The 15,689-nt window shown below is 41.1% G+C and overlaps 1 protein-coding gene across 2 annotated transcripts in view; it reads right to left on the minus strand.

The window, feature by feature from the left end:
* SYT7 (synaptotagmin 7) overlaps positions 1-15,689 on the minus strand; it is a 257,645-nt gene that overhangs the window by 78,847 nt on the left and 163,109 nt on the right. For both annotated transcript variants that reach the window (XM_087715082.1, XM_087715086.1), the window contains exon 3: positions 2,059-2,138. In XM_087715082.1, the coding sequence (XP_087571208.1) occupies positions 2,059-2,138 (80 nt within the window). The remainder of the gene's footprint in view (positions 1-2,058; positions 2,139-15,689) is intronic.

Genomic DNA, 15,689 nt, shown 5'->3' on the forward strand with positions numbered 1-15,689 from the left:
TATATATATATGCACAAATTACACATAAAGGCATGCACAAACATGAAGGCACACAAAGGGACAGAAATTTTATCAACTGATTTTATCAACCCATCTGAAGATGTAGAGGCAGAATTGCAGGTGTCCATACTTTTTAAGGTAACACTTCTTTTACTAAATCACCATAGCTCTAGGGCCAATCACCAAGGTTCCTTCATCCAGCTTTTCCATTGAACGTCATCAAGCAAATCTCAAAACTCTATAGCATTCTTTAGTGTAGAAAATTAGATTTGGGAATCCCATAGGCAGATGTCAGAGAAGAACCAAGGGAAGCTTGTGTGATTATATCAGAAGGTGAAACAGCTATTTTATGGAAATTATTACTTAATCATGCTTTCCAGAGTGTAACATTTTTAACCATTCCTGAAGATGAGATTATATTCAGTCCCACTACAAGGGAGCCTAGATATAAAAAATTCAAATAATGGGACCATGACAGAGAAATATTATTTCACTGTGATCTGTTGCTATGTGCAATGATCATAAAAATTTAACTCACCTTAAAATATCCTTGCAATATGAAGTAAAAGAAATGGATGAATGATGATCCATTGTCAGCTGAGGTATGTGTAGAATTATATTGCTCTATCAAGGAAATAACTGAGATAACTATAAGGGCTTTTAGTATCCCACTGTTTGGTACAATAGCATCATATGCCAGAAGAAAATTAATTACTATTAATGTGTCCTTATTTTGTTTTCATATGCAAGGTCCAAAGGATAGGTTTGATTCTTTTCTGTGTAACTAAACCTGTACGTCAAAATCACATATTACAGAGGCTTCCATATAAACATCTATGTGGTTGCATAATGTTATCTATTCCTCTAGATGCTAAATTTGATATTACACCTGGCCATGAGATTAAGTCCTATTGCAGGAATGGGAACATATGGCTCAGATGTTGCTCAACTACAATTTTTAGCACCCTTCCCTATCAGCTATGTTCCTGGGACTGCTTGGAGTTGTAATCTATTAAGATCTGGAGGACCATAAACTGAAAACATCAATTGACTGCTCTTCCAGATAGAGAATTTATCATTTGCCAAAAGATGGAAGAAACATTAATCTTTTCAGCTGACCAGAACATAACAAGTGAGAATTGCTTACACATTAAATAACATTGGACATTTCTTAGAAATCTAGCCATCTTGTTAATAATTGGGGAAGAAGATACGATCTGAAAAAGAGGAATGTGTCTGGATGAAATTGGTTAGCCATTTACAAATTGTTTGATAAAACATGCAAAAGATAAAACAATTTTACAATGTTTGCATGTGTTAGCTTTTATAGACAAATGAATAGTTTGAAATGATGCCTACAAGATATGTTTCACAATAGCAGGAAACACTGTTGGGATGATTTATATTCAGTTGATTGTTCATGTGCTAACAGTTAACAGGAAGGCCTCCTTTTTGTGGTTCCTTAAGTTAGACTATGTTTTAAAAAAAGAAGATAGGAGATTATGATAAGGGGCAGCGTTAATGGAACGGATAATAATTGTACATGGAATGGGCCTTTAGCAGGATGGAAGGCAGATGGATAACAAGAATTAAATAGATTTTGAAATCTTGAGGTATGCAGTAACCCTAGAATAATGAGATGTGGGATATTACAAAGGAAGGAAGGCCACTATCTAGGTAAGTCAATGTGCTAAGCTAATACAAGGAAAAATATTAGTATGCTAAATAATGAAAGAAAATTATCTGATGAGGGGGGTCAAAGAACAACGTGGTGTTTATGGAAACAGAGGAACAATTAACCCAAAGTGAACAATATGAATAATGTGCAAGAGTATAAGGAGTATAGCTGCATGTATATTTGGTGTAATAAGGTTGTGGAACAGATAGGAATGTAACTTTTGGACCACTGGAATCAAAATGACTGGAAGTGCCTTGTTTTCAAATGCAAGGTAGCTTGAAGGTATAATATCAAACCTATCCTTTTTGATGTAGGTTTATGCAATCACTAATTCAAACACCTCAAACCCATTCACTCCAATAGTTCCTACTGGGACTTACTTAATGGCTTTCTTTTCACTCCGGCATCGGCTGGAATCTGGAGTTCCCACAGTCTCCAAAGAGTTTTTATAACGCTTGCCCTAAAATGAAATGAAAGAGATGTAGAAAATAAATATTTACTCGAAAGGAGTGACCTCTAACAAAGTATTTTTTTAAGGAAAGAATATTTTACCATACACCTGAACCACTGAACTCAGGGAATCCTGATCCAGGAAAGGCCACATTTAGCACACAACCCAAAGTTGTGCAAAGGCTCTTCTAGCCGGAATTGCACCTGCTCTTTGAGAAGGAGTCACAAGTTCAGGAGAACCCTCTGGATTGCGGATCCATCTGGGGCAGTGCCACCCCATTCAGAGTCAAAGAAGACGAAGTCCCAGATCCCAGAGTACCCAAAACTGTTTAGTCTTGCCAGAGTTTAGTCAAAGCCTGCTGACCCCCATCCAGGTGCCGACAATCTCCAGTTAGGAAGAAACCCAAGACTACCTTGCCTTGAGCCTTTTTTGTATAAGAGGAAAGGAAGGGAAATCTGTCAGGATTTCAGGATGCTGTTGATATAGTTCATAACAATGAAGTAGAGTTCCAGTAGTTCATAGGATGATTGTTTACTGACCTGGCCTACTTTGAAAGACTAATATTAATCTTCTAATATATAATGAAACTTTCTGAGTTGTACACTGAATGAAACAGTTTCTCTTTTTTCCTTTATTTTTATTGCTTCTAAACTAAGAAAGGAGCCTGTAGGAGTTCACCTATCACAGTTCCCTCTACTGGTCTTCTGGAAACTAGACTGAATCCCGTTCACAGTGAGGAATTCCATATGCTACAGAAGAAAGGGAAGTCTCCAAAGACCAAACTTGTCTTCCTACCATCACATCCACAGTAAGGAAAGAACAAGCCATTTTTGGATTGATTGAACTCTAATTAATTACGTTTGCAGTAACAAAACACATGCCATAAGATAATGAAGTGTGCATTTTCTTCTTAATTAGGTCTTGATTATAAGACCACTTGGTTGTGATTTCTGATGGCAGGTTCAGTGTGCTTCATGATTCTAGGGCAGACAAGAGACAATTATTGCTAATTAGGAAACCATTAGCAGATGAAAGCACAGGTGCAGAGGGAAAGCAGTTCTATGCTACTCTTTGTGCAAGTTCTCTGGTGCAAAATGAGTAATATACTTCACTTTATCTTAAGGTATATCGGGCCTCAAACTCGAAACATCCTCCTTCTCTGGCTAGGAGGTTTGATGTCAAAGAGCAATAATTATAACATAAAAGGATGGAGCTTCCAGTGAGGGTTCTGGTGGACTAACATCTCCAAAGGAGCTGAGATTTGTTATGGGCATGAGTTCTGGCTGGAGGGCAGTTGCTGAGCGATGAAATCTCTCTGGGTCAAAGAGACTGTGAAATAACCCACAGTCCTCATGCATAAACTGCAGAAATGAAAGTTTTTGCAGTTGTTATGGGAGTTGAACAGCTGGATATTGTTGGATTCCATCTATACTCACAATAATTAATGTATCCTTTGTGGACAAAGAGTCCATCTATTCACATTTCTTAAACACTTTTGGAAGTAATTAATCTACAGATAAAGAGACATTTCCTTTGTGGCAAATATTTTTTATTGCTGTTTAAAATAATGACAAAAGAAAAATACCCCCCCCCTAAAAATACACACATTGTTAAATAAAAACACACATAGAAAGTGCTTAAAAAGGAAAAAAAGTATATAGTATATTATTTTTGAAATAAATAGTTACAATTCAATATATAGTTATTTAATGTAATTACTATTCAAGTATGTACATATTTTAATACATTTAAATAGCTATCTTTTAAAAACTTCTCTATTTCATTATCCTTGCTCCAGATAGACCAGGATATCAGATTGTGAAGATAATCCTTGACTTTCGACCATAATTGAGCCCAAAATTTCTGTTGCTAACCAAGACATTTGTCAAGTGAATTGATGATTTGAAAAAATAGATAATAGACAGAGCTTTTCTTTGTACCCATAGAGTGAAAGATACATTTTGTACTTGTACTTATATTTGCTGCAGAGAAAATCAAAAGCTACTTCTTTCTATTTTGCTTCACTCTTTCTTTTTGCATTTTTCTTTTCTTTTTCCCCTTTCCCTCTTTTCTGCACTTTATATTAGTTCTTGTTAGTTTTTAATCTTTTTCAAAAGTTTTAATAAACAATTTTACTAAAAAGTGTAATAAGAAAGGATGATAGTCTGATAGCAGATAGCTATCTATATAGAAAATTCAAATTTGAAAAAGTTTCAAAGGACCACAATATGAAGCAGAATATATTTGTTGGAAGTATAAAACAGTTGGAGAAGTATCAGGCTGGTAAGGACAGGTGGTTAGATTATGTCTCTTTTAAATTTGGAGAAAATCTTGAGAATCACTGGACTCCAAAGCAAAATGTTATACTGTGTTTATTGCATAGTATGTAGCTAAATCTATTTTTGTATTTGTATCTGGATTTGTACCCCGCCTTGACTATTTTTTGCAAATAATTCAAGGTGGTAAAAGTATCCCTCCTTCTCCTATTTTCCCTACAACAACTCTGTGAGATGAGTTGGTTTGAGAGGAAGTGTCTCGCCCAGGGTCACCCAGCTTGCTTTTATGGCTAAGGCCAGACTAGAGCTCATAGTCTCCCACTTTTTACCTTCTATCTTAACCACTAGACCAGAGGTGGGTTCCAAATCCCGGCACTACCGGTTCGCTCATGCTAGCGTGCGCAACACTTCTGTGCATGTGCAGAATCGTCCAGGTGGATAGGCAGAACCTCCCAACGCCACTACTACTGGTTCACCCGATCCAGGCTGAACCGAGAGCAACCCACCTCTGCACTAGACCAAACTAGCTCTCTGAATTTCTTTCTTCCATAGGGCCTATAGATCTCTCAAACCACAAGAGTACAATTCCCCTCTGTGACTTATAACTTTAAAAATACAATCAACAAATCAAATTCATAGTATTGAAATATAAGAACTTGGGAATAACCTTTTCCATACAATGAGGGAGATGTCCTACTTACCTGTGTGCCTACCTATGCAGAAGATATTTTTACATTCTGGGGCCGGAAAGAGAGGAGACAAGTTTCATTGCCCACAACAGCTAGATAGTATGTAAGTGCTTCTGCATAGATCTATTGATCTAAAAGCTAAATGTTTTGTCAGCGCTGACAATGTATACAAAACTATTCAGTGAACTGTTCAATTCTGAGATTTATGAGCACTTATTGGCAAATATTAGACAGCTATGTAAACAGTGGTTCTCCAGTATGAGACTCAGCACATTGTACATGTTTCTGTAATATGGAACTTAAATAGATATAATCAATTGGAAAATTAATGATCGTAATGTGGCCTCACTTATATTTTGTTTTAACTCTGCAAGTTCATATTCTTTTTGAATATGAACCATGGGTACTTTTGCCCATCTAGAAAAACCCCAGGCATTCTAATAGGAGGGAGTGGCAGGAGAGAAAGAGAGAGAGATTAATCATACTGAAGGTGAAAAGAAGAGCCAGAGGAAAGATTAATCATACTGAAGGAGAAAAGATGGGCGTTGAAAAATTGATTTTGATTATTAGAGCTTAAAAATAATAAGCAGAGGTTTAAGTATGGTTAAAAAAAGGTGAGGAGATAGATGTGCCATCATGTGGATTGTATAAGTAGCAGCATTGATAAAAGAGAGATATTTAAAGCTTTTAAAAAAAATTGAGAAGGAAAAAATGGGAAGACATTATCAATGTAAGAGATAGAGAGGTATCGGGAAAGGAAAGTCCCAGAAAATCATATGGAAGTTTACAAGTAATAGAGTCTTAAATTTGACTGGAAGAAATTTTTTAGCAGAGGTTTTAATAGAAAATAGTATGTGAAAAAGGATTGACTCAGGTTCCCTAAGGAAAGGGAGGGAAAAACAGAAATCTTTGCGAGTGATTCAACATTGGAAAACAAAACAGAGGGGAGAGGAACCATTTAAGGCAAAAAATATTGAAAGAGGGGTATTAGTGATTTGGGGGATTCTGGAGGACATAAAGTGAATGGAGATAATGCTAAATAAAAAAGGCACTGGCACTTAGTCCATGTACTATAAAGATATCACATACTTGAGATAGAGAGCATTTTGGCATCCGGTGCTTACCATCAGCTTAGGAAAAAAGCCAACAGTGATCTTAGATCAATTGCTCTCTCTCTCTCTCAGCCCTAGGAAGCAGGCAATGGCCAACCACTCCTTAAAATTTGTTCTGAAAATGGCAGGGACCCATCCAGGTGGGTCAACACTGACTTAAGGCAAACTGAGGCGTTTACAACTGAACAAAAAGAGTCCTGTCAGTAAATCATAAGACAGTAGGGGCACAGTAACATCTACTGTGGAATTAAGAGAAAATGTAAGAAAACACAAGTATTAGCATCAATTATGTTTCTCTTCCATTTCAACTGAAAGAAAAGAGAAGAAGAGTACAACCGCCAGCAAAGTGGATGGACTCAATTACAGCAGTGATGGGAGCAGCCATGGAAAATCCTGAAGGAACACGATGGAGGCAGATCTCCTGGAAAAGTTTCAACTATAAGTTCCATGATCATTTCATAACCTCTGTGATTTGCTTAACAATTGGGAGTGCTGGATTTCCCATTGCTAAGGTGTGTGTGTGTGTGTGTGTGTGTGTGTGTGTGTATCACATGATGTTGTGCTTTATGACAGCGTTGCCTAGAAACAAACCCAATTACCATCATTAACTGAGGATTACCTTCAGCCTTTCTAGGTAAATAGAGAAAGTAAATGTCAAAGGTTTTTAAAATTATAATGCATTTTTAGAAATAATATGGGTTTATAGTGGATTAGTAATTTTAGCTAACTATTAAGTAATAGTTAAGATTACTAATCCCATTATTAGCCCATATTAATTTTTTAACAAATGTATTATAATTAATAGTAATAATTACTGGAAATAGTGAGAGTTGCACTCCAAGTCTGATAAGTGTGAGTTTAAGTGTGAGAGCCTTTAATACAATGTATGATTTTATGAAACTTAAGTGTGTGAAAGGAATTAGATACATTTTTGTCTGCAACAGCAACCATGATGGTGCCTCAACAACCTTATGAATGTTGGGGTTCAGAGGAGGCTCTTTCTCTCACTATCAGGTTGTTTAAAAGAAATCAGTTCTCTCAAACTGCTATTTTTATTTCAAAGGAATTTTCATTGTTGCAACAATGAAAGCTTCTTTGAAACTCACACAGTCTGAACTTACATAATTAAACCATTGTTCAAGAATAATTTTTATTTTTTGTCACTCCTAAAATAGCTATTTTTTGCTTTTTTAAAAAAATGGAGCAAGCCTGTATCTTAACATCTCAAAATGTCAGCTGAGCAAGACTAGAATTGCTCCTTTAGGCAAAATGCTTGAATTTGGCAATATCTTGTATAACCAAGGGGGGGGGGGGGGAACAATTCTGGAAAGGGATTTAGGTATATGAAGGTAGCCATTGTGTTAAGAGAAACTTCACATTTTGTATCATGGTTGTGATTTATTAGTGTTCTAACACTGTCTGCAGCAGCAAATCATAACTATATAAATAGAAATGTGTTTTTAAACATGAAGGCTGGGGTCACATATCACAGCTTCAACAATCATATGATTTGCTCAGTTTGGGCTAACTGTTCCTATGAATCTTGCCTACTATGTTCAATAAACAGAGTTAAACAAACCATAGCTTAATGTGAAACATGAGTCAGCCACAATGAATCCACATCTGAGAACTATTATGAAGGCCCACTCATGCTTCAATGGCTGGATATATTCTTGCTGCTGTCTAAAGCAATTTTGTTCTTATTATTTGTTGTACACTGAGTACAAAAATACCTTGAAAAAACTGAACAAAAGCAAATGAATATGGCTGCCCTATTGTGCTCCTTTAATCTCCAGATTGTAGCACAATTTCTTGAGCAGCAAGGTTAGATTATTTCTCAAGGGCCCTGTTGCAGAAGGAGATTTGAGCCAAGTTAGGTAATTACACTTCTCACATTCAGGTTCAGAACCCCAGATCCTTCACATAATACTACTGAGGAATAATAGCCATTTTCAAATCTTGCTTTTATTATTATAATCCACTGCATAGTCAGCCAGATGATCTGTCTAGATTTGGCATTTTTGTCTGCCTACTGAGTCTTTCCAAGGATCTGGGATAGGCATATATGGATGTTTAATTGTTTTAATGTCGCAGGACGTGAGTTGTTCAGTTGCCTTTTGCAATTGACTAAAGGTGAATTTGTCAATGCTCATTGCGTTCAAGTGGTGCTCCTGTTGCTTTGGGATTGCACTCAAGGCGCCTATGACTATTTGGACTACGGATGCCTTCTTTTGCCATATTTCTTCTATTTCTGTTTACAGATCTTTGTATGTTGTTATCATCTCCAGTTCCTTTTCTCGGATTATGCTGTCTCCAGGTAATGCCATACCTACCATCCAGATATTTTTGTTTTTCTTATCAACAACTGTTAAGTCTGTGGTGTTGTGTTGCAGGTACCTGTCTGTTTGAATGCTAAAATTCCAAAGCACTTTAGCTTCTAGGATTTTCTCTATTTTATGGTCCCACCAATTCTTGCTAGCAGGCAAATGATACCTCTTGCACATCTTCCAATGTGCCATTGTTGCTACTTTGTCATACTGTTGCTTGTAGTCAATCTCTGTGATCTTCTTACAGCAGCTAATCAGATGGTCCACTGTATCTTCCACTTCTTTGCAGAGGTGACACTTTCTACCTGTTGCTGAGTTTGTATGTATTTGTTCTTAAGGTTTGGTCTTATGCAGTCATAATTACCCCTCTGTCACTTACTTCAAATTTCCTGCTCTTAGATATTGCCAGGTCTTGTTATTATCTGCTTTCCCTGCTATTTTTTAATGTACTGGCCATGAAATATTTTGTTCCATGTCTCCTTTCTGTTCTTCACTTGGTCTTTCTTTTAGGGTGAGTTTGGTCTCTCTAATACGCAGTAGACCTTCCTTCTTCACTATCTTCCATATATTCTTAAATGCCTCTTTTACTTCTTCTACCATCTGATGTACTTGCAACATTCCGTGCCCACTCATTTTCCTTGGTAAGTAGAGCCTGTCAACATCACTGCATGGATGAAGGGCATAATTCATTGTCATTATTTTTCTGATCTTCCTGTCCAGGGCCTCTTAGTTCTGCTTGAGTCTGGTCTGCTATTCCAGTTATGTATCTAATGTGTGGAATTGGCCAGGTATTCATTGCCTTGATCGTATTTGCTTCACTGAGTTTGGACTTTTAAGATCTTCACTCTCTTGATGTATTCATTTCTAACTTTTTTTTGTACTTCAGTGTGCTGGATGTTATTACTATTATTATAGATAATTCAAAGTAGTGAAGATAGCTAATACTCGTTTCTCTTCCTATTTTTCCCAAAACAACAACCCTGTGTGGTGGGTTGAACTGAGAGAGAGAGAGTCTGTCCCTAAGTCAACAATTGACTTCCATGCCTATGGAAGGACTAGAAGTCAGTCTTCAGGTTTCTAACTTGCACCCTAACCACTTTTCATATCATTGTGACATTATTGGAAAAGCTAGGACTCTACTCAGTTATATACATTAGCTTTACTTACAACTGTTAAATGATCATAGAGAAAGAATCTATGTCATTGAATATAGGAAGATAAGGTTATTAATATAATCACAGAATTAGGTGCTGAGATTGCTGTGACTACTTCTTTGTTTGGGGCAGAAATCCAGATCAAAGTAACCTTGATGAATTGTAGTCTACCTGAAGTCTGAAAAAAAACAACCCACCATTGCTCTGGATAACTGGCTTTAAAGTCCATCTACTAGTATTAGGATTGTTCCCTTTCTCCGTCATTATTCAACTAGAATTTGCCTTTCTATAACTTAAATCTATTATTTCATGTTCCGCAATCTAACTTTGTTTTGACTTTCTTGGCCAAAACCAGACCATGTATTATTTTAAGTATTCAGGAAGGCTGATGAGCCTAATTAGATTCCAGTGAATTAAAGCTAAAGCTACTAAGGCCCAGCTGGATTATGGTACACTGTACATATTCTAGGTTACTATGGGAAAGTAATCCTGTGGTTGTGTAAAAAAGTGGATCAAGATGCTTGAGATCAAGAAAATGTAGAAGTAATTTAGCAAAATGTATTGGGAAGCATTAAGATGAATTCATGAAAAAACACAATATAGTACTTTCCAAAATCTATCCTGAAATAAGACAACAAAAGAACATTAAGGGCTTTAAATATCTTCATAAATATGGAACGTCTTACCAATTATTAGATGTTCTTATGAGTCATTTAAGCTAATATGCCTATTTTATAGTACAACTGTATATAGATCATTCTATTTCTACCACTGTTACCAGGATTGGAAACAGCGATAAACAGTGTTAATGCCAGAACTAAAAGTGAGTAAGACTGATTTATTTTAGTAGTTTTTTAAAAAAAACATGAATCTCTTTGTGTAACTCAAAACATTTAGAAGAAATAAATGCAAGAATTTAAGTACTTAAGGTGCAAGATAGTATGACAGGAAGAGAAAGTCTTGTTTTTAAATACTAGGGGATGCACAATCAGTTTCTGAAACACAACCTGTATCTCCTAAAGTCGTAGCATGGCACAAGGAGCATTTATACTATTCTTTACCATTCAAACCACAGACAATAAATTAGCAGAAAGAACCCCATTTTTAGCACTATTATTGAGAACATACAATATCCTTACATTCAGAGCGTATCCCCAATAAGATGTTTAACTACATACAGCAGGGACGTGCAGTCACTAGAGGAAGGGGAGGCAGAGCCTCCCCAGTCTCCTGAGGGAAAGAAAATAATTTTAAAGAATTTTTTTAAAATAATTAAAGCCAGGATAGTTGCTACCAGATTTCAAGTCACAGTGGCTTGGTGTCTGCTCTCAGTGTTAACTATAGGAAGAGGCCAGAGAACTCAGGGCCTCCTTTGCATAAGGAATTTTTTGCCTTTTAAAAGTTAAGAAAGAGTTAAAAAGCAAAACATTTCATATGCAAAGGAGGCACTGATTCTCCCGCCTCCTGATCTGGGAGCAGCGAATCACGTCTTGCACTTGAGCGACTGCGCAATCAAGAGTGATTCTGAATCTGGAGAGGTTGCTCTGGGCCGCCAGCTGCCATTTCTTCAGCAGCAATTTCTTCTCTGCCCGGCATTTTCTACTGGGCAGCTTGCCCCAGCCTGCAGCCAGCCCAGCACCGAGTGGGGAGGAGGAGGAAGAGGAGGAGGAGGAGAGCGGTGAGTCTTTGTGTCGGCCGGCCGGCCAGGCAGGGAGCAGGTCGGGCGGGGGGTGGGTGGGCTGGCTGGCTGGCTGGGGAGGGGGGATCATGGCCACTCAGGTGGCCCCCTCCTCCTCCTCCTCCTCCTCCCCATTCGGTGCTGGGCTGGCTGCAGGCCGGGGCAGCAGGATTGTTCGTCAGAGGAGGCGGGGGGGCAAGGCAGTGGAGTGCGACGGCAAGCAGCTTGGACGGAGGCGGGACACCCAAGCTGCTGGCGGTGGGGGCCATCTGAGCAGCAATGATCCTGGCTCTGCTGCTCCTTGGCGGCATACTTTTGAAATGTCAGCGGGGACGGAGGAGGCAGGGGGGCGAGGCGGTGAAGCATGACGGCAAGCAGCTTGGACAGAGCCGGGACACCCAAGCTGCTGGCGGTGAGAGCCACCTGAGCGGCAATGATCCTGGCTCTGCTGCTCCTCGGCGGCTTCTCGCCGCTGCTGCACTCTTGCCTCACCAACGGTAACCCTCACCGCACGTCACTGACATACAGCAATAATACTGTAGGGTTTATATTGAGCTACATACATGTTGGGATGGGTAGGGGTACAAAAGACTAGATTAGGGTACCAGAGGACTGAATCAGAAAGGTGAATGGAGAACAAATTTCAGAAGAAGTTGCAATGATGGGCTCCAGAAACAAGGCATGGCTTGCAATAACAGCTACATGCCTTGTGTAATCAAATCGGCTCCATGGGAGACCTGGAAGAATCCTGAGGAAAGGAACATAAGACAAAGAAGCCCTTTGATCAGCCAGGCTGACTCAGTCCCTTTTAGATATGCTGATTCAAAATATAAATAGAGACAAACTGCTTGCAAAAATCATGATGTCTTGCAGATTCTCTCCAACTAGGTCAGTAACGCAGAGATATACTCTGTCAGGGCAGCATGATTCAGAAAGTCAGAGGCATAGCCTCTTAATATGGGATATACATAGCAATTTTCAAGCAGAAAACCCTTGGTTAGTCACCAATAGCGGTAAAACCCAATCAGCTGGGACATCACCAGCCAGACAATGATTCGAAATGATTTATATGAGAGTATTCAAAACTATGGGAATCCCACAATGTTCTCCAGCAAGGAACAATTCATACAGTTGGACGAAGGTTGAGAGGAAGCTTATCCCATCACATGCCATTTGTTGCTACTTCTTATTTCTCTAAATGGTAGTAGATAAAGATGCTCACCTGCTCCTCCCTGTACATAATTCATTTCTTTCCTAAATGCTTCTGCTCTGTGCCAGCAAATGTCCTTGTCAAACGTGTCCAGGTGGTCTCAGGACATGCATTGGATTAAAATCTGGTCTGCCATATAGAGACAGAGAGGGGGGAAAAGCCCTATGGGGTGCCGCAGGGCTCGGTCTTATCCCCCCTACTATTTAACATATACATGAAACCGCTGGGCGAGATCATTCGGAGGCACGGGATAAAATACCATCAATATGCGGACGATACACAGTTGTATCTGTCCGCCCTGTGCCAAATCAATGAAGCGGTGGAAGTGATGAACCGGGGCCTTGAGGCTGTTAAAGACTGGATGAGAGCTAACAAACTGGTGCTCAACCCGGAAAAGACCGAGTGGCTGTTGTGTTTTCCTCCCAATAATTTGGCTAATGTTCCATCAATCAGGCTGGGGGGACAAAATTTATACCCCTCAGACAGGGTCCGCAACTTGGGAGTCCTCCTGGACCCACAGCTGAGTTTCGACCATCATTTGTCAGCTGTGACCAGGGGGGCATTTGCTCAGGTTCGCCTGATGCGCCAGTTGCGGCCCTACCTGAACCGGGAGGCCCTCACAACAGTCACTCGAGCCCTTGTGATCTCTAGGCTGGAATACTGCAATGTGCTCTACATGGAGCTGCCCTTGAAGAGCATCCGGCGACTTCAGCTAGTCCAGAATGCGGCCGCGCGAGTGATCGTGGGCGCACCACGGTTCGCCCACATAACACCGATCCTCCGTGAGCTGCGCTGGCTACCTATTGATCTCCGGGTGCACTTCAAGGTCCTACTTACCACTCACAAAGTGCTCCATGGTAGTGGATCTGGCTATTTGAGAGACCGCCTTCTGCCAATTACCTCCCTGCGTCCCATCAGATCGCACAGGGTAGGCCTCCTCCGAATTCCATCCGCCAGTCAGTGCCGACTGGCGACTACGTGGAGGAGAGCCTTCTCAGTCGCAGCTCCGACGCTATGGAACAATCTCCCCGTGGAGATCCGCACCCTCACCACCGCCCAGGCCTTCCGCACGGCCCTTAAGATCTGGCTATCCCGTCAGGCCTGGGGATAAAAATCTTAGTTTGTCCCCTCCCGAATGATGAATGAATGTTGTGCTTTATTTTTAATATTATGTATTGTCTTATGTCTTTTGTCTTTGTACCCCCCTCCCCGTGTTTTGTAAGCCGCCCTGAGTCCCCTCAGGGAAAAGGGCGGCCTATAAATTATAATACTCTAAACACTCTAAACACTCTGTCTTAGTTCATAGATAAAACAATGGCTGTTCAATTCTGAAGACAGAAACCTTGCTGGGAACTGCAAACTCCTCTAATCTCTGTCTCCTCCAAAAATTGTAATGCTGAAGCAAGAACAGGAGGAAGGTACATCTGATTGAGGACAGGCTGCTTATGCTTTATCTGCATTTTGGCATAAGGTGAGAATGACCATTGGCTTACCTGAAGGGTCCTTTTCTGTGCACCGCAGGAGAGTCCAAGCGACAGGTTAAAAGTCTGGTTACCCTGGGACTGAGGAATCTTTTTCCTTGGCCACGCCCCCTGGTATTACTTGGCGCCAGAATTTTGAGATGGTCTGGAACCGTGAAGACTGGAAGCATGATGAATCAGGTAAAGAAAATCCAAGTTGACACAATGGTCACGAATCTTGCTGAGGGGCTGGGCTGGGTCGCTGAACCAGATGGTGGATAGTGCCACCACCTGACGATGAAGAGTATTAGGGGTGAGACCTTTGTCTAGGCCCCCTTGTAGAAAGTCCAGTATGTAGGAAATAGGCGCAGTGACTGGATCGAGACAGTAGTTGTCACACCACTTGGCAAAAGTGGACCAGGTGGAATCATATATCCTGGTTGTTGATGGGTCGTCTGGATGCCTGGATGGTACGCACAACCTCCTCCGACAGGCCTTCACTCCTCAGGAGATCTCCCTCAAGTGCCAGATGGCTAGCTGGAGCCGCTGGGGGTCTGGGTGTACTATGGCCCCCTGGCTGAGGGAGATTTGATCCCGAGGAATCCGCCACGGTGACAACACCAACAGGCTGATGAGGTCGGTGTACCATGACCTGTGAGGCCAGTGGGGAGTTACGAGCAGGACCTCTGCCCTTTCCACGATGATCTTGCAGATTACCTGTGGTAGAAGCGGAAGCGGTGGGAAGGTATTCAGAAGACCCTGAGGCCATCTGCATTGAAGAGCATCTGTCCCCTCCCCCCCTGGCAAGTGGAAGTGGGATAAGAAGCGCTGGAGCTGCATGTTCTCTCGGGTGGCGAACAGGTCGATCACTGGGGTGCCGAATCTGTGAGACAACTGGTCGAACAGGACCGGATCCAGACTCTGCACTGTCTATGGTGGTCCTGCTCAACCAGTCTGCCTGCGTGTTGTCCACGAATGGATGCAATGTGATGCCTCGACCACCTGCCCAGGGCTTTACCTCCGCCATGAGCTTCCTGGTGCCACCTTGGCAATTTATATGAGCCTTGGTGGCCACATTGTCCATCATCAGGAGGATGAAGAATGTCCTGGTGAAAATGTCGCAGGGCGAGTTTGGCCGCTCGCAGCTCTATGAAGTGGATGTTGCAGGCTGCTTTGGCTGGAGTCCACTTGCCTTGAGTTACACAATGTCCCATGTGCGCCCCCCAACCGGCAAGGCTGGCATCTGTCATGATGACTATTCTCATGGGCTCCCTTCAGTAGAGCCGCCAATTGCCACCACTTGAGAGACCTCTTCATGGTTGGGGGAATCCGCACCTTCATGGATGAATTGATTCTGTTGGCTCTTTGATGGGGCAGGAGAAGCCACTGCAACTCTCTGGAGTGAAGACGTGCCCAGGGAACGACCGAGATGCAGGAGATCATCTTCCCCAAAAGTTGTGATAGGAGTAGCACGGGGGCTTGCTTCAACCCCAGAACCTTGTGCGTCAGGGATACTAAACTGTCTATCCTGTCCTGGGAAAGGAACCTTGCAAGCTGAGGTGTCTATCACCATCCCCAGATGGATGAGTTTGGTAGTTGTGATGAGATGACTCTTCCAGGTTCAGGGAGAATCCATGATTCCTGAGGGACCTCA

The sequence above is a fragment of the Thamnophis sirtalis genome, unplaced genomic scaffold, assembly GCF_051295495.1.
Source record: "Thamnophis sirtalis isolate CommonGarterSnake01/CBP01778 unplaced genomic scaffold, rThaSir2_p1.2 scaffold_1, whole genome shotgun sequence".
Classification (NCBI taxonomy): Eukaryota; Metazoa; Chordata; class Lepidosauria; order Squamata; family Natricidae; genus Thamnophis; species Thamnophis sirtalis.